The 20,437-nt window shown below is 39.8% G+C and overlaps 1 protein-coding gene and 1 pseudogene across 1 annotated transcript; one reads left to right on the top strand and one right to left on the bottom strand.

The window, feature by feature from the left end:
- Positions 1–2,630: 2,630 nt before the first annotated feature.
- On the bottom strand, positions 2,631–20,258 carry ptdss1b (phosphatidylserine synthase 1b). The gene is made up of 13 exons (XM_085345947.1): positions 20,013–20,258; positions 19,830–19,921; positions 18,882–18,926; positions 18,675–18,799; positions 18,202–18,360; positions 7,580–7,731; positions 7,046–7,187; positions 6,011–6,123; positions 5,779–5,844; positions 4,801–4,900; positions 4,521–4,580; positions 3,363–3,441; positions 2,631–3,273 (listed from the first exon to the last, which is right to left on the bottom strand). The coding sequence occupies exons 1-13, from the start codon at positions 20,189–20,191 to the stop codon at positions 3,176–3,178; spliced, it is 1,410 nt and encodes a 469-aa protein (XP_085202073.1). The 5' UTR covers positions 20,192–20,258; the 3' UTR covers positions 2,631–3,175.
- On the top strand, positions 10,780–12,528 carry LOC146609739 (histone H1-like; annotated as a pseudogene).
- Positions 20,259–20,437: the final 179 nt, after the last annotated feature.

The following is a 20,437-nucleotide window of genomic DNA, read 5'->3' as shown; positions in this document are numbered from 1 at the left end:
TATTTGTAAGGGGAAAAATGAGTTTTTTTCCTTTTGTCTAGGCATTTTCAGGATTTTTTTTTAAATGATGTTGTAGGGGGGAGGGATATGGAAGCTTGTTTCTGCCACTGAAAAAAGAAAAATATTTTCTGTTGTCTGTCATTCCAAATATTGACTTAAGAATTCCAAATAATTTCAGGTTACACGTCTCTCTGAGATTTTGAGACATTTTGAGATAAGGACTTTAGATTTTGACTCAGATCTGCCTGGCAAATGGTGGAAGTAAAATTTCATAGTAGTGGGAAGCTCACCTTATGAATGTTTGATCATAAATAAATACAGTAAACAAAGAGTTTAATTCAACACAAAGGTTTCAAGAATATTTTGGTTTGAAGAAGTGTTTAACAAAATGGTAAATTATTATGTTTAGACCTTTTACTTAAATAAAAGTAATAATCCAACTAAATAATAGTGCAAAATTGTAAAAATATAGGCTTATATGCATTAAAAGTAATAACTGTATTGTGGTCCGGAATCATATGCCAAGGTATGCAGGAATGTATCAACAACACACATCTTCACTACATCCATGAATCTTCTCTGTGAGCTTCCTCTTTTCCTCCTTCCTGGCAGCTCCATAGTCACCATCCTTGGTCCCATATATCCAGTATCCCTCCTCTACATGCCCAAACCATCTCAGCCTTGCCTCTCCCTGTGGTTTTATTTGGCAAATATTTTACGACAGACACCCTTCCTGATGAAACACCAACAGTTAACTTAAGTAATAAAAAAATACATTAAAGAACAATTAAATAGTAATTCAGATAAACGATAGCTGCTACATCACCATATTTCATCTCACAAACAATTTGACCCATTTTGATTCTTTATAACAACGATATGTTGGATTTCACTGTGGTAGCTGGCAGAACTAAATGAAAAGGTGACTCATAACCATTTCCCCTTCAGACTCCTGTGGAGGCTGAATTAAGCATTCCTGTGTAACTTGTATAATGTGGTGTATAAATTACATCTTTCTACACATTAAGAGTAAATCAGATATACAACCAATGCTTTGCTTTTTACACTCATTGATAGTTATATTAGGTACACTTGTTTAATCAGCCAAACACATGGCAGAAACTCAGTACACTGAAGAATGTAAATATGAAGACAATGTCAAGAAAAAACGGGCATCAGAACGGGGAAGAAAGGTGATCTAAGTGACCTTGAACATGACATGGTTATTGATGCCAAAAAAGTATGAATATTTCAGAAGCTGCTGATCTACTGGGAGATTTTCTTGTAAGTGGCCGTTCTCTGGTCCGTGATGTCAGAGGTCAGAGGATAATGCCGAGATTTCAACGAGCCACTTAAAAGGCAAGATGCATGTAGAAGAGCATCTCTGAATACAACACACCAAGTTTTAAAGCAGAAGAGCACACAAGGTGCTGCTCATGTCCGCTAAGAGCAGGACGAATCTATGTAACAAAAGGTTAAAGAAGCTCTGAAGGCAACCCAATACTAGAAACATGCAAGTAATAAAATGGCAGTTGAATATAGCTTTGCACTCACAAAATGTGTTGTAGAAAGCCATAGATATTTCAAGTACCCAGGGAAATTGTTCCTTTAAAATGTCAACAAAAGAACTGTAAAATTAATGTTTGTTGTCCTCTTGTTGTTGTTGTTGTTGTTTTGAGGGACACAGAGAACAATGAAATAAAAAAACATGAAAAAAAGACTACATTTATTTAATTTTTGTTTTAATTATGTGTACAAAAACAGTTCAGCCATTCAAATCCTTCATGGGTAGTAACATGTCATGCACTGTTTGCTGTGTTGTCTGCAGTTGAAACTCAATACATTAAAATAATCAGTGAAGAAAGTTAGCACTGAAATTAAAACTAACACTAAATGAAAGCTTATTCTACACATTTAACAGCTTATTTAAAGTAATCACATGTTGTATTATTAATGTCACATTTAGTCAATCCAGATCATAAAAAAATGCATTAAAAAAGATCTTTTTACACAAATATTGAGCCACTGAATGTCACAGTTCTGTGTTGGGTACATCACACATTCATACACAGCATCACACATCTAAAAAAACTTTAATAAAGGAACAGCTGGTTAAGTAATTCTTACACTCGTTTAAAACATAGACAAAGTCTATTTCCTGCTGATGCTGTTTTGATTGAAGAAACTTATAGACAGTAAATGCACCAGCATCATATAACCGTAAAAATATTAAACTGACAACATTAATAATCATCATCATCAAATCATCACAGAATCAACCCATCTACAACTCTTAAACCCAACAGTAATTGAGATCTTTAGTGTTTCTTAAAGCTATTAAGGTCAGTAAATAAAAACACACCAGTTAAAAAGGTTTAGTGCAAATAGTCTACATGAGTGTTGTACAGCAGCGGTCGCCAACCTTTTTTGCGCCACGGACCGGTTTATGCCCGACAATATTTTCACGGACCGGCCTTTAAGGTGTCGCGGATAAATACAACAAAATAAAACTAGTACCGGTACTGAAAAAAAGATTTATTTATAACACGTGTGAAAAGACCCAAGAAAACCGAGTTAACGATAAAAACGATAACAAAATAACGCTGAAAACCGATAAATACCCTGAAAACCATACATTTCACACCTGAGCCTCAACTCTTGCGGCCCGGTACCAAACAACTCACGGACCGGTACCGGTCTGAGACCCGGGGGTTGGGGACCGCTGTTGTACAGGATGGTGGGTGTGGACTGGTTGGTACACCCCTCACTTGACAACATTATTCCAGTGTTTAAAAACAATATTGGTTGTGGAATGACACAGACTGCTGTTACAGTCCAAATAAGGCACCATTTTCTCTCAAACTCCAGCACATATTACCTCATTACTTAAGTTTATTTAGAAACGTCTTTGACATTTAATAGAAAAGAAATTCAATCAAACTTTAAGCCTGCTGTCGTGTTCTGGCCTCCCACACCTTTAGAAGTTCAAACGGTTTATCAAGTAACACCGATATGATTTCTGGAATCTACTTTTTGGGGATTAATTGCACCAATGATGCAACTTACAATATTAATTAAATCCATCCACATAGTGCATACTGTATTCCTCTTGGTAAGCGCATCATTTCCTCATCCTCCTCCACAGAGGTCACAAATATTCAGTATCAGTTGTTGCTTATTGTCTCTTTCCTCCTTGACCATTTACAAATCTGTTCCTGCCTGCAGCTCTCCTCCGTTTTGCAGGCTGCACAGTTCTTGAGGAATATTCCTGAGCTGTGGAGCAAAGAGACACAAGACATGATAAACATTTGAGATGGAGTTTAGTGAAACGTTGTCATCAATCTGCATGTTATGAGACTGACCTGCAGCACCATCTGTGATGAAACCACATGAGTCAATAACACTCCTGTCATTGCAGTCGTGCCTTTGCAGAGAATTTCTCTGCCAACAAAAAGAAAACCAGAGTCACAAACACAAACAGTCTGTACAACTCACTCGCTCAAAACACTGCTCCGGCTTGGTTCAAAATATACAGACGGTTTCAGAGTCCTAGTTTTCTGCATCCATGCTCACCGTCATATTCTAATGGTGGTGCTGTGCCATGCTTACACACAGGGCACTTAGAAACAGTTAACTGTTGACATTAATGCTAACGCCAGAGGGGTGCACCGTGAAGGGAGATTAATGGCACAGTGAGCTATATCGAGGTTAAAGTCAAAGTTTTCTGTGTCAAGAAAGTGACTCTGTTTTGGCTAAATCACCATGGTAACTCATGCTGCACACATAACCTGGTCAGGAGCAGAGTTTTAATTTAAAATAATCAAGAAATGCTTTTCACTGATTCTTTTTTCTTTTTTTAAACATCATATCCATGTGATAAAGATCCTCTGCTGGGTAAATACATCTAATATGTGCAGCTTGTTAAGCCGTAGCTTACTAACACCACCGAACGTGCAGCTAAAAAGTTGAAGCAGTGCATTTTTACTGGGATTTGCATGTGTTCAGTTGGCGATGGAGGAAAAAATTAATATAAATGTTTTTATATTGGGTTCTGATGCTTACACAGCAGCACTGAGATTCACTCAGTATTAAAATAAACTTGATGTATTGACGAGAGTCAAATTTTAAAGCTATTTAACTTTGTTTTATTTATATGTTGTTGTCATTTATATATACTGTTTAATCATCATCATCATCATCGGAAAATAATCTCTGACTGGAGTAGCTGGCACTGAAAGAGATCACTTTGTGCAGAAGAAGCGTCATGTGAAACATTAAACGGCCCTTTTTATGTAAATTTGCACATAACCTTGAAGCAGAAAGCCCGGCTTAACAGAAAGGTTGATAACCACCACTGTGATACCTGCTGTGTGTGACTGGGATTTTAGGTTTTACCTCTTAAGCTTTCTTTGTAGTACATCCCTCTGTTCTATTCCACAGACGGAGGTTTCTACTATCACAAGCAAACCAAAACCTCTAGAAACATTTAAGTAAGCAAGCAGCCCAAGGCCCCATCTCACCTTCACTTTCTTTTGCTCATACCACACCATCCCATATAAGCACAGGAGCGTGATGAGTGCCTGGAAGGAAAAGTATGCAAAAAATGAGTCTGCTTAAAGAAAAAAGAAAATATAATCTGCTACTCCTGTAAAAACCACAGATAATATTTGTTCAGCACATCAGATGCAACATCCTGCAACATCTACCTTATTAATCACTTATTTTCAATCTGTTTTAATAATCAATTACTGTAGGTGACACATATCATTTAATTATAAATGCTCACTTGTCTTTTCTTACCAGACACAGCAGCCACAGGAGCACGTAGCGAATTTGTGTCTTGGAAAACAAGTCATGACCAAATTTTACACAAGCAAGCGCCTCCAGGAAAGCGATGGCTCTTAAAGAGAAATAGAGAATAAAACAGAAATGATGTGTTTGATCTGAATGATTCAAAAACAGACATCTGTATTCAACAATGGCCCCCTCTCTTGGCCATGCCTTTACACTGCGCTAAAATGCCTCTATTGATGCATGAGACTCTAAATGGATGTTGTCCATGTTACTGTTCCCACAGTATTAAGAAGCATAACTGATATTCATTCAGCACACTGTGCAGTGGGAAACTCTTTCATTTTTAAAGGTTACACTGCAGGGGTGAACCTCAGACAAGAGAGCAGCATCAGCGTTAAGTTGCTGACGGAGAGTGTGCCGGTCTCGTTGCTATAGTAACCGGAGCAGACTAAGGACATCAGCACCTTTGTGTCTGAGAGGACTACATGATGTTATGAATTTCAATTGACATGAAGCTACACTGTTATAAAAATGAATCCAAAAGGTTTAAATAAAGATTCAAACTGTAGTCTAATGCGACAGCTTGACACCCGTGCTTCGTGGCCTGATTTGATTATGGTTAAGCTGGCGCCAGTAGCAGGAAGTGTCCATTTACTCTCTGGTTGAAAATGAGCGAAAGCTTTGTTTTATGTGCTGTTCAACAATAGATTTCAACCATAAACAGAATTAGATGAGTAGTATGTGACACTTGTTACAATGTTACTTTGAATTTGCTCTGTTAAAACCAGTGTGGTGACAGCTTCTGCAAAGCATGCAAATAACTAATAAAAAAAGATTCAAGCCAATTTTACATAATGACAAAGGAAATGGACAAGCTATGGCTCTAGCTACAATTTTTAATTTTTACATTTTTTAAAACATCATCTGAAGATACTCTTAGATAAAGAAAATGCTTAAATTGACAGTAAAAAAAAAGATACTCACCCAAAAACCCAACACTGTGTGCCAACTCGCTTACACTGAGTGTCTGTCAGGTAAGCATAATATTGTCTAAAAAACAAACAAACCCCAAAACCCCAAAATCAGTAAGCAAACATTAACACAGCATCCTCACAGACGTGTATTTAGTAGGTACAACCTGAATAAGACCGCATAACATTGTAATTACCACTGCTCAAAGATTGATAAGTGATGTAAATTTGAGGTTTAATCATACCGTACAGTGGGTGCAGTGATGACTCCGATGAGGAGGATACGACACCAGCTGAGAGGGTGAGAGGCCTGGAAGACGAAGATGTGCTTGAGGAAGAATGTGTTCAGCTCTGTCAGCTGTGGAAATAAAGATGTGTAAGACAAAGAGGATTTCACAGGAAGTGTTGCTTATGTACAGTGAGGGTATTACTGAACATATGATTCTTCAAATGAACGATATTCAACGGACACATTAGTGAATTGATCAATGGCTCGCTATTTTGCAAGTACAACCCCGATTCCAAAAAACTTGGGAAGGGGTGTAAAATGCAATTATTTAATAAACCCATATTTAATTCCCCCCAAAACAAGGAAAATATATCAAACTAAGAAAATGGGCCATTTTAAGAACAAGTGAAGTTTTTTTTATTTCTTTTATCTCAAAAATGTTTCTCCATGTGTACCACTGTGTACCATCCACTCTTCTTTTAACAACAGTCTGTAAACGTCAGTGAACCGAGGATAGCTTTCCTATCTGATGTAGGATGCTCAACAGTCTTGGGTGTTCTTTGTTTAGTTTTTTTCTTTCTTGATGCTCCAAATGTCTTCAGTTTGTGAAAGGTCTGGACTGCAGGTAGACCAAAGCCAGGCTCTTGTCTGCAGTGTTTAGCATTGTCTCGCTGTAATATGAGAGGCCTTCCTTAAAAAATACATCTGAGCCACTAGTTTCGCCTTTGTTTTTTGTGTGGTCAGGTTTTTTTTATTTATTTATTTAAATTTGTTGAGCAGTTAGTGTGGATATACGTTTAGTTGCTATTTTTGGCTTTAGTTTAGTTTTATTCATTTGACCTCTTCTAAGGGTCCTGTCTTTTTTGTTCATTTTGTATATTTTTGCATTTTTGGGCATAAATAAAACATTTGATATCTTTTTTTATGTTCTACTGTGAATAAAATATAGATTTATGAGATTTGCAAATCATTGCATTCTGTTTTTAGTTTTTACGAAGCACCCAAACTTTTTAGAACTGAGTTTGTGTTTCTGAATCACGGTACACCCTACCTGCCACAGGATCATAAAGACATAAATGCCTGCAAGCCTCTGGAATGATGATTTTGGATCAAACCAGCGCACGAAGGTCCAGCTGGCTGGAGTGAACTGAAGCACAGCTCGCTTTATCTTCCCTGTGGTAGTGTGGATTTCCCTGGACAGAAACAGTGTATTGTGTCAGGGTTGCACTCATAATACAGAGATCTACTCATGTTTGAAACATTAAACATTTGAACATTATTCAAGGTGAACAAAAAGAAACCAATTGTTCTCCCTGTGGTCAATTATGTGAAAAATATCTCTGAATGTAAATCATTTGAGAACAAAAAGGGAAACAAGAACGCCAGGAAGTTGAATGATTAAGGTTTATTGATAAAGGTTTTAGAGGAATTCCAGAGATGCTTTTTTTTGGCTTTTAGGAATTTAAAAAGACAACTTTGTCTTACACATATTATATCTCTTATCATATTATTAGATTGTTTCAGCTGTTTCTAATGTTCATGGCAATTCTTTTACATATGGGAAAAAAGAGAAGAAAATACTGACTTGATGCTGGCCCAGCGATACGTCCTCATCTCCAGAAAACGGCAGACGGTCATTCCCAGCCAGATGCCTCCTCCATTACACAACAGTATGTCGAGTATCACCTGATCCCACCAGCACTCCGCAAAGTTTGGTAGAAGGTGCATGAAGAAGAGCTGTGACCAAACATGGGACATGAGTTAATATACAGTCAGCGAAATAGAAATTACAGCTTTTTACAGTTCTAAGGTTTATATAAGAGAACAAAGTCCATCTGGTCCCTATCGGGTTCCAAAATCATTTAAATATAAACTGATGGATAACAACACATAATAATTTATACTGCGTTATTCTTTATTGAACTAAAAAATTGTCAAAATGCAGAAGTAGTATGCAAAAATTATTCACCAGGTTGTTGAACCACCTTCAGCAGCAATAACTGGAACTACTCGTTTTCATCAGTCTCACACAACATTGTCGAGGAATTCTAACACAGTCTTCTATGTAGTGTTACTTTGGTTCATTGAGGTTTGCGGGCATATGTTTACGCACAGCTCGCCATGCCATTGCAACACAACGATTAGTTTCCTTTTCAGCCGTTCTGTTTTAGATTTGTTCCTCTGCTTGTCCTGTTGTATGAGCCAGTTTAAGCCAAGCTTTATCTCTCAGACAGATGGTCTCACATTTGACTCTAGAATACTTTAATATACAGAAGAGTTCAGGGCCGCCTCAATGACTGCGGGTGTCCAGAACCTGTGGCAGCAAAAAGAGCGCAAATCATTACCCCTCCACCACCAATGCTTGACAGCATGAGGTGTTTGTGGCGATATGTTGTGTTTGGTTCTCTCGAGATGTGGATTCTGGCCAGACATGTTCACTTAGGTGTCATCTGTCTAAAGGACGTAGGGTTTCTGTTAGATTTGTATTGTTGATTGTCATTTATGCTTAGAAATATTTACTTATATATGCTTAGAGTTTTGTAATTAGTTGTAGATTGGTAGAGGTTTTGATCCTTGATAGTCTGCAAACTTTGTGTGTATTAGACAGGACTTTGGGAGCATGAGAGGTCATACCGTGTCTTATTGTTTTATGGTAGGATTAACGTAGCTACGTCTGTTCTAGTCTAAGTGCTCTTTGTTTAGATGAACTGCAGGACTTCCTCACCGTGTTATCTAGGATGAACCATCTAGGGTGAGGGGGAGGCTACCCTCTTCCTGACCAAGGATGTTTAACCCTTTGATCAGCAACACACACACACACACACACACACACACACGCATACACACAGGCAAGGTACTCTTTGTTTGTATGTAGACGTCGTATGTTAATGAACCTATGCATATTCATGTAACCTCAATAAAAGGGCAGTGTTACAGGAGGACGGACGAGACCAACTGGAGTCAAGCGGTTGTCCGGTTCTCTCCCGTGCACGAGTAACATGAAGAACTTTGCCTATTTGTGTCTTGCTTAGCAGTGTAATTATATTGTCTTAACGTTCCAGCGAATAGGTTTATGCTACAAACCTAACATTAATTGGTCCTTCGAGAGCCGGATCCCTGGAATCGCATTCACCGAGGGGGGGAGAGGCACGCTGAAAGACTGACGTCAGCCAGGAAGTTCCTGTGGATTCGCGGTCTGTCTTTTCTCCTCGATGAATGACGGTCGGCGGGATTCGGGCTGATATTACACTCTAAGCAACGCCAAGTAAGTTTAAAGAGGCCGACTCTATAACCGTGTCGTTGTGCAGTCTCCGCCACTGTGTGAGGCGTTGAGAAGAGGCCGACTCTATAACCGTGTCGTTGTGCAGTCTCCGCCACTGTGTGAGGCGTTGAGAAGTTCGCTACTTTGTGTAGCGATACCCGGGTTCCTTGCTACTTTGTGGAGCAAGAGGTTCCTCGCTACTTTGTGTGGCTAGAGGTGAGTTCTCCGCCGCTTTGTGGGGCGTTGAGAAGTTCCGCGGGGTCCAGACTGTGCTGGACGATAGGCCTATTTTGTGTTGTTTTTGTTGTCGTTGTCATTGTTGTCATCGTTGTTGTTGTTGTGTGTGAGTGTGTGCGGAGCAGAACATGTGGTCTGTGACACCGACTGTTGTTGTTATCATGGGTTTCTAAGCAACCAAGAGTGAGTCGGAGGGAGACAGACGTTTGTGCTGGACTTTGCTCCTGGCAGCACAAAGTATTTATGTAAAAAAGAGAGAGAGCGACGGCTCCACAGCTGCGCGGGTTCACGCGAGCGCGGTCACGCGGGTTTCACGCGGACCTGAGCCGTGCGGTTAATCGCAGGCTTAAAAATGGAAGAGATTAAAATGTTAGAAGTTTTCAGAAAACACACCAGCCTTGAAGAGTGTGTGGAGAAGGCCAGCCCACATCAGCAGCTATGCTCTGGTGGGTGGCTGTCCCCCCACCCCTTGCTGACACAAAACGTTAACTCTTCAGCCTGTGTGCCAGACCATAGACGTAATTGAGGTGGATAGTTGTTAAAAGTCATCTACATTACGCTTGTGATTGCTTAAATTCAGTACGATGACATGTGAGGTGAAGTGATATAGGTAAATATTTAAACTAATGAAGTGCATAGAGGCACTTGACCTGTGTGGAAGACTTTCGTCTTATTATGAGCCATTGTTGAGATATAGAGCACATCTGTGAAAACAACTAATATGCTCAACCCTGTATGAAACATCTAAAAGTACATGATGGAGAAGCTGAGTTGAATATGAAAGTGTAAGACTTTGCCGCTGTGGGCAGAGCAACTACTGTGTGATGTTGCGTTGCAGTTTTTTTTTTTTTCTTCTGAGCTGATGAGCAGGCTACACATTATCAGATCAAGAGCTGTCTGAGAACTACTCTAAGAGAGGGAAACAGCGCTATGATAACTGTGATAACTGGAGTGTGCAACGTTTCCATGAGCAGTTTTCCTGCATCTTGACTTGTGTGTAGAGTGTTCATAACATCAGCATCATGTTTTTGATTATTTGTTTGTTGGGTTGAAAAATAGTTAAATAAACTGGTGATCATATTTACGGATCACCATGGCACATATCATCAGCCATGTGATTTATTTTTGCAGATGACAAAGTGAGTGTGAATGTGTCTGACATCACAGTGTTTTTGTGCACTGTGCAAGAGTAATTGCCTTTGATTGTGAGTGACAGCGGTGATTTTGCAGGTCACCAGCTATTGTAAATAAAAAAAATTAAAAAAAAGAGTGAATAAGAGGGAGAATTTATATTGTAGAAAAAAATAATCATAGGAAAAAGGTTTTGTGTTGATCAACCAAAAAAAAAAAAAACAACTATAATTTCATTTTCTGCTTTTAAGAAAGGACTGTTCACAAAAACACAGAGCGAGAGAGAGAGAGAGATATGTGTTGATTAAGCAGTGATGATAATAATGAAATGTCTTAGTTGTCACTTTCAGGTGAAAAGCAGACCTGAATCAATTTTCCACATGCAGCGGTCGGAAGAAAGTTATAGTTTAACATCATTGGAAACATGCAGGCCAAGTTTCTGGCTGACTTATTTACAGTGCCATGTGTTTCTCAACCTCACAAGCGAGCTCACTCCTCCCTGAAGATAAGGAATGCAGCTCCATGATAAAGAGACAGCAGCAAGTCCTGAGCACAAAAAGTCCCAGCAAAGCAGCAGCAATGTGGATAAACAGCAGCAGAAGAAAGCAAACCCATCTTCCTGTCTGATTGGATGAATTCCACGGAGGGGCGAGCAAGATGGCGGTGGCAGCATGTTGAAATGCTCAAAAAGGACTGAGTGACTCGGGCAAGCCACATGCAGCTAGCATGCTGGCTAGCGACATGAAAGAAATGGACCCTTCATGATGCGTTCAACGTGCCAGCGCTGTGGTGGGAAAGGCTCCATCATAAACACGCCCTGCGCCCTGCGCCGAGGTTCAGGCCAAGAAGAAGAAGACGATGACTTCCAAGCCCAAGAAGGTCAGCCTCAGCGTGGGCGAGCTGATTGTGAAAGCCGTGGCCGCTTCCAAGGAGCGCAACGGCCTGTCCGTGGCCGCCCTCAAGAAGGCTCTGGCTGCCGGAGGCTACGATGTGGACAAGAACAAGGCCCGTGTCAAGACCGCCATCAAGAGTCTGGTGGCGAAGGGCACTCTGGTGCAGACCAAGGGCACCGGGGCCTCCGGATCCTTCAAGATGAACAGGGTTACTGAGACCAAAGCTAAGACGCCCGCCGCGGCCAAAGCCAAGAAACCGGCAGCAGCTGCTAAGAAGTCGCCCAGGAAGGCAGCAGCAGCAGCACTTCAGCCACTAGCACGAAGTCAACCGCATCAGAGGACAATAGTGAGAGTGGCTGTGACTTCACTGTGCATGTGAAGAAAACGTTTGAGGAGAACTGAACAGTTGGAGTTTGACATTTGCCACCTGTGGAGTAAAATGGCAAGAAGAGACAGTGGGACACAGGACAAAGCTGAAGGAGAACTGCCGGCTGTTGGACTGTTGAAGTGGGAGAGGACAACAGAGTGAGAAGACTAGGTGAGAACACATAGGAATTATTTAATGTGGGAAATCAAAATTTGGGTTAGCAAACCTGGGGAAAAGAAAACTGACTGCTTAAGTTGGAAAATTGAGACGGAGTCTGAAACATTGCGAAAATAGAAACATATACAAAATCACACACACACAAGCAGAACATGCATTAACCCTACTAACAATTCCAAACACAAAATGACTCATGAAGACTCATAGCACATTAGTTAAGAAATGATTAAATAATAGCAGAGAAGTGTGTAGGAAAGGCAGCTTTAAGAACATGCTCTGCTGGAGATGCAGCTCCACAGACATGCATTAGACCTGCCTAATAACACAAACACATGTAATGAAAATTAGCTTGTTATCTTTCATCAGTGTTACAATAGTGTCAATTTAGCAGACACTTGTTATCAAATGCTGAATTTATCCTAAAGAAAAAAAATTGACTCTCCAAGTTGCAGGACAACAATTTAACTTTTGTGAGAAAAAAGATCCTGGTTTGACCAACCAGTGATCAGACAATAAATTTAGTTGTTAAAATGGTAAATTGGGAGAAGCTTCCTGCTTGATTGAGGCAGCACATGTAATTTACTGTATGAGGGAAATTGTCTTTTGTGATACTATTTTGAACATGCTTTTCTGTCGTCCTGTCAACTTAGTGGGTTAATAGCTGATATGCAAATTAGTTGATTGGTTTTAGATTAATGAAAGGTGACTGAATTCTAGTATGAGTGAATGAGATGTGTTGGAGTTGTTGTGTGTTGAGTAGAGACTCTAAAACACTGAGTTTCCTGCTTTGATGTGCGAGTGAATCCTGTATTTAGATACACAACTCTGAATACGTCAGAACAGACTGTTTTGTGAAGTGCATGACAGCATGTCACATGTTTTATGATGAAGGGAAAAGGAAAATTGAATAAAATAGATCTGTGGCCTAAATGAGTGAAGAGCACAGACCTGGTAATTAAACTCATAGCTAATAAGACATTAGGATTATGTTGTGTGTTGTGCAGCTGATGGTTGATTTGGAGTGAATCTAGCTGATGATTTTTCTTTTGTTGTGAAGTTGAGCCTGCCGATTAGTATGATGGTATGATAAACCATGCTAATGGTATGATTTACCCTCCTGAGATGAGGAGCTTGTGTCATGACTTAACAAGGCCTTTTTATTTTGATACTTTCACAGTGCACTGAAAGTTTTGTTTGATAATCTCTGTTCTTTAAGCAGATCTGCACGTCGGGAATTAAAAGCGCTACACGTCGTCGAGAAAATTGTGCCAAGTGAGTTCTCCACATTTAAATGGACTCTGGAGAAAGCCACTTATTTGGGACAATTATTAAATGACAGTCCCAGTCCAAAAGGATTCAGCGATGTAATCCAAACTAAAGTTCTTCTTTTTCTTTTTGAAATGACGTCATTTTGCTGAGAGTGGAAACTAAATGCGACGATAGGTTCCACTATCAGCAAAGAAAGAAAGAATGAATGCATGAATGAGTGAGTGAAAGGAAAACAAACTGACTGACTGGTAAAAGCTGACAAAAGCTGACAAGACTTTACTGATGTAACACGACTGTGTGAAGTTGACCCCCGCCTGGCAGGGGTGCAGATGAGTCTGTGTGTGCTTCCCTTTACAGGAGCAGAAAGATGACAGCAACACTCGAGGTTGCGTGATGATTTAACATTTTAAATGCCATTTTCTGTGTCTGTGAATTTACTATGTGTGCGTCATTCACTAGCTTGTGTGCTCACAGAGATATCTGTGACAAAGTATGCATACGCCTGCGCAAGCGCTAACATTTGCATTTTCGTTTTTACAGCATTATGGTTCTTCATGTGTTTGATCATGTGATTTATAGGAATACTGGCTAATGTTTCTCTACTACGAGATTTCTGGGTTTATGTGTGAAGAAAACTGTAGTTACAGGCATATGTTGATGGAGAAATTAATATAGTTTGAGACATACTGTGATGAGACCAGTGTTACTGTTTCCACAGCGAGTGTTAACTTAATGGTGTTTTATGGCACCTCTAGAATCCGTTGACCTGTGTCTGACCTCCGTCTGACCACAGTCAATGTGTATTGCTAATGTTTGTTTCTTTGAGAATGCTGTGGTAGATTCAGCTGAAGCGGACAAGTGACATGGGTAAAACAAATAAGAGATTACGGTATTTATGGAATAGTTTATTATGGGCTCATTTGCTGGCCACTTTTGAACCCATAATAATAATATATGAGTGGAGTGACTTTGCTTAAGAGAAGTCACTGATTACATTAATGTTAACAGAGTACATGGGATAATCCGTGTCTGAGGTGAATTAGGGTAATAGTTGTAGTTACTGATTTGAGAAAACCTGCACATGACACTTGTCTTGCTGATGTTGAATGCTTATTACTCTTATGATACAATTGTTTACAGGTATGAAGTTTGATTTCACTTCCAGATTTTGCTTTCCAGGCCGTGATGGTGTGTATGCAGGCTCCTGGGAGAGCCAGGTGTTAAGCAAACTTAATATGCAACACACGCTAACATCTTTTATTGCAGGGTTACGGAGCTACTCCAGAGGAGATGCCCTGATGTTGCCTGGGACATGATCTAGCTAATCTTTTTCTTTAAGACAGGGATCCAGGTTTGGTGAGTTGACGCATGGGAATGTCCATGCGTCAAGAGGTGGAGTGCAAGGATTAACATTAAACAATGTTTACTATTATTGTTGCAGTGATTTGTGTGATTAGCCGTTTTATTTACAAATATTAAACCTATGCAAGTGGTGCATCCATGTTCAGATGAGGCTTTGATGGCCTATAAGTGAAGTTCACTGAACTAAAGAATGTGGTTTGATGATTGTTGACATGCTCTCCAAATAGAAGTTTTTCTTCTTAGCAAGGAAATACAGGTGCAGCAGTAATCTCCTGAGAAATCTTCAGAGGCCCAGTGAGAAGCGTGAACCATTCCAGGCATAGCCGACAGCCAGGCAGTGGTTGAGGTCAAAGGTCAAGCTGGTTGGGGCCCATCATGAGATCAGACCTTGGAGCCACAGCAAGGACCATGAAACTGCCTGCAAAATAGAGGAGAGGATCGTCCACAAGATGGGAGCTGAGGCCAGGAGAGAGGCTTCAGGAGGATCAGAGATCATCTTCAGCACAGCAGACATCACACAGAGAGCTGTGCTACTGAGCTTCCAGGAGATTTTAAATAAAATGAAAGATTCAATATTGACGCTGAGGAAGACAACTAAGGTGTACGACGTGCTCTGCCTTAAACCTTCAGCAGCGTTGGAACATGAAAACTCGTGGGATGAGGGGAGCGTGCCAAGCTCCATCGACAGCGCAGAAGGAGTTCGGGGATGACATCATGATTCTATGAAAGCACAGGAACCAGAAGCTATGGTGGTGATGACAGCAGTTTCCTATGAACATCACCTAATGCTGTGCCACTATACTGTGCATACGATGACACTCTGAAGGCTGCTGGGATCATAACAGCAGTAAGACAACTGAACCCTGCACCCTTTCCACAGAGGTGTTTCTCTGCAGAGCGTGGACAATTAAGGAGTCATAAATATCCCCCTCACAAGACGAAGGTCTGAAGTCAGGTGATGGGGGCTGGTAAGAGGCCATAAAACTAGAGTGCTGAGAGGTCTGCAGCTTGGAAATAGCTGAGACCCATGTTGACGAACAACAAAACCAACTGGTATGTTTGAATGTCTATTCTACATACATTTGGACTCTGGTCCTATGGACAGTGATGGAAACAACTGGAAGAGACATTCATGACGCCCTGCAGAGCTTAAACCACTCTGCAGAGAGACATGTGATGTGCACACCCGGAGGAAGCACCACCAAGCTGAGATGTTTTTGAAAATGTTACTTTTTTAGTTTCACTATTAAATTAACAATTTCTTTGGTTGCTCGTAAGATGTAGTTTGCCATGAGATGAGCTCAATGAATGGGGTAACTGCTAATACATTTATTAAACTGTGTACCTTTTCAGTAATTTAGGGTGATTTGACATATGCTGAGTATAAAAAGGTTTGCATTGAAACTGTCAGACATGAGGTATTCATACCTGGGAACTTTTTAAGCATAAAGGTCAAAAAGGGGGGAAATGTTAGATTTGTATTGTTGATTGTCATTTATGCTTAGAAATATTTACTTATATATGCTTAGAGTTTTGTAATTAGTTGTAGATTGGTAGAGGTTTTGATCCTTGATAGTCTGCAAACTTTGTGTGTATTAGACAGCACTTTGGGAGCATGAGAGGTCATACCGTGTCTTATTGTTTTATGGTAGGATTAACGTAGCTACGTCTGTTCTAGTCTAAGTGCTCTTTGTTTAGATGAACTGCAGGACTTCCTCACCGTGTTATCTAGGATGAACCATCTAGGGTGAGGGGGAGGCTACCCTCTTCCTGACCAAGGATGTTTAACCCTTTGATCAGCAACACACACACACACACACACACACACGCATACACACAGGCAAGGTACTCTTTGTTTGTATGTAGACGTCGTATGTTAATGAACCTATGCATATTCATGTAACCTCAATAAAAGGGCAGTGTTACAGGAGGACGGACGAGACCAACTGGAGTCAAGCGGTTGTCCGGTTCTCTCCCGTGCACGAGTAACATGAAGAACTTTGCCTATTTGTGTCTTGCTTAGCAGTGTAATTATATTGTCTTAACGTTCCAGCGAATAGGTTTATGCTACAAACCTAACAGTTTCCTTTACAGTGCCTAGAACTGCACGAAGGCACTGTTGTATGCAAATCGTGTGTACAAATGTTTCACAGGAAAATCTGTAGTTGATGAGTATTTTCATACCTCAAATTGCTCATACTATAGGCAGAAATGTAGAAGTCCCTCTGATCATGCGTACAACCAAATCACAGCCTGTCTGACTTGGAAATTTAAACACAAGTCTTTGAAATTGACATAACTACTGCTACTAATTATGACAATAAAACTATGGTTACAGTTTTCCAAAACACCATAAGCTACAAAATGTTCAGAACTACAACAAAAAATGCACATAAAGAAAACAAAATATGTAAAATGGGAAAAATGGAAAGGTCTAAGCGTTAACCTTCCATTTTCTTCAGCTTATCTGGGGACGCGTCATGAAGGCTAAGCCTAGGCAGAGCAGCCCAGCCCAGGCCTCCCAACAGCCCCCTCTTAATTTCCTCAAACTTATCCCAGGGAACACCGAACACTTCACTCTTACACTCGGCTATCTCTTCACCACGACGAACTGGTGTGCTGCGTCCACAATCCCTCTACTTTAAACAAACTCCATTGACCCTTATCTCATCTTATCGTATCTTACATGTTCTCAACTTTCATTAAACATGACTTCTATCATTTCTGGATGTCATCACTTACAGTATAATTTCTTAACAGTATCCCATGGATGCTAGAGAATCTTTTTTTTTTTCTGTTGCAGTGAACTCCTCATCTGGGGTTATTCTTTTCACAAGAAAGAATAACTTTTATTGTAGTTTTGTAATTAGTCTTTTTCCACTTGAGCCACAGTGGGTGTCTCAAGGGAAAAGATATTTAGCTCTTCTGCATTATATGAGCCTGAGAGCTTTTAGTAATTTATTTTTAAACCATCGTCATTCCCATGGAAACACTTTGGAAAGCCGTGCCTCTTCTGGCGATAGTAATTTTGAATATGAACTCATTTTTTCTGCAAGGTAAGAATGTTGCCACGTAAATATTCGTTCTTTTTAGAGCGCAGAGGCTTTCTCCTGACAACCCTTCAGACTTTTTCCAGTTGTAAGATTTAACATTTCGCTCTTGTGTTGTTGCAGTTTGTCTGAGCATTGTACATTCAGACCATGGGGTGGATTTGCTGAGACTTCCACTCCTTGGCAACAGTCAAGACCACAGCTTTTGTTATGTGCAAAAAGCCCCTACTGCTATTATACTGTCATAAATGTCTCCCAGACAAACAATCCCTGTTCCCTGCACAGAATAATCTGAAGCACTGTCATTCTCTCGCATGAGCTGGATTACTACAAATGACTGATAATTACTCTTCTGTGACCTTGCAGACTCCCCGCTTTGTGAATATACAGCATGTTTATGACAGATTTGAATACAGGCAGATCAAGCCTGCTGTCATGCAGAGATCACATGAATGTTACCTCAGTGAGTTCCCAGGTTATGCTGATGGTCCAACACAGGCCGTAGCTGCGGATTAGCAAAGCCTTCATGGCCCATCCTCCAAAGTGGCCAAACGCAAAGATGTCAAAGTGGCTCAGGATGCGCTCCCACGTTATCACTGTACAGTTTACAGCATACTCCTGTTAGGGAGAAAACAACAGTAACAATGCTAACAATCACGCTGATCCCTCCTTTTGATTACATCTTTACTGCTACCACAATTACTTTATTTTACTGAAATCTGACTACAGAAGTGTGTATTCACTGGTCAGCAGATTCTCCAAATAGATCATATTATGGAGCATGTAAGAACATCACTACATAGATCATAAAACTTTATTGAAAAAATAAAACAACTATGCGGCATGATTATTCTAAAGCTATCAAAAAATGGCTTTAGAGGATTTTAAGTTTCACTTCAACAGGTTCCAAAAAATGTCAAAGCTATACTTACCATGACATCAGCCTCCCGTTTTGCATAGCGGAGGTTTGGGTCCAGCCAGTACATTAGAGTCTTCACTTGGTCCCAGTTAAGGAAGATAAGGAAGACAAGAAACAGGAAGTAGAGCACACTGAGACCTACCCAACACGGGAGAAAAGTGAATTAGTGACGATAAGGCTACATGAGAACTGTATCTTAGCAGAAAAGTTAAACACCCACCGAACACCATTCGCCATATTGCAGGGTGTGGCCTAACGAAGGGTCCTGAAATAGAAAGCATCATAAGGTGATTGTACTATTTATAATAAAGTGATCATGGAAAATACAGATCCAATGTCTTTTTTGCACAGTAATGTCTTTAAAAAAAAAAAAAAAAAAAAAAAAAATAATATATATATATATATATATATATATATATATATATATATATATATATATATATATATATATATATATATATATATATATATATAAAATTATACTTCTCCACCTTATATACATTTGGTCTCAATCAAATATACAAGCCGATTTCTGAATTTGCAACTTAAAAACAACTGCATTCAGACAAACAAAGATACCCATGAGGCCATGAATGAAATGTCTTTATGGCCCCACATCTCTGATGCATACAACAATACAGGTATGACGATCTGATTAAACAGCTAACTGAGTTTTAACAGGTAATCCTGAGTCTCTAGCTTTAGTTAACAAACTATAAAGAGCTTACTACATTTATTTTAAAGCTACACTTTAATGGTAGTTTATAACATAAAGTATACATATACTAATAAATTAAGACATTCTTACAGTCATTAATCATATTTAGTTATTTCGTGGGTAAAATCTATTTTTTAATCAAGTCTATTCTGGTCTGGCTAAGATGACATATTTGACAGATTTGAATACAGGCAGATCGAGCCATATTTTTAAAATGACAAAAACTGACAGATTTGATTTCATATTTTCCAGTCACCTAATTCAATCAACCAAAAGTCAAAAACTGAAAATACTTGTAGCCAGAAAAGTAGTAACTCCGTAAAAGCGATTAAACTAGTAATTAATCATCAAAGCAGTACTAATGAATCCACTGTTTCAGATCCACACGGTGACTTTATCACACTCGACCATCCACTAAAGGAATGTTATTATGAGTAGTTATTAACTCACCATTAGGAAAGGCCAGGACACTGATGACCAAGAAGAAGAAGACGACTACCAACAAACCGACACGGAGGTTGTTATCTGTGTGTTCATCATCCCTGTCACGGCACAAATTCGGGTGTGAACTAAAACATGAAGCTTTTTAAAACAATTGTAAACAGCAACGTACAATTTCAGCTTGTTATCTACCTGGTGAAGGCAAAGTACATCAGGCTGAGCACAGTGACTGTCAGCAGAGTGATGGTGTGCGGCTTATAGAAGAAGTCAATGGAGATATCCTCCACTTGTTGCTCGTTTATCATTCGGAAATGTAAGTTATAGTTCGCATCGTCCTTCCTCGGTATTCGGGGTCCAATCGTAGCTGCCATGTCGCTGAGACAAATGCCTCCTCCCCCAATCTTTACCGATGCAAATTTATCCGTGAACACTAAAGTTGTGAAATTATGAGGGGTGATGTAAAAACAGACCAACAATCAGGAACCTTGAAGACGGACTGAACCAAGCCTGATCGTAGGGGCGTGGTATGCCAAAGAGTTTTGTAATACTCCCCAGAGCAAAAGTTATAAACTACAGCAGTGCATTTTTTTAACTGTAGTAATGTTATGTTATGTTTT

Source organism: Diplotaxodon limnothrissa, linkage group LG22 (genome assembly GCF_057381915.1).
Source record: "Diplotaxodon limnothrissa isolate DT_005_m linkage group LG22, D_limnothrissa_male_GT1.1, whole genome shotgun sequence".
Lineage (NCBI taxonomy): Eukaryota > Metazoa > Chordata > Actinopteri > Cichliformes > Cichlidae > Diplotaxodon > Diplotaxodon limnothrissa.
This window is presented reverse-complemented; position numbering and strand designations above follow the sequence as displayed.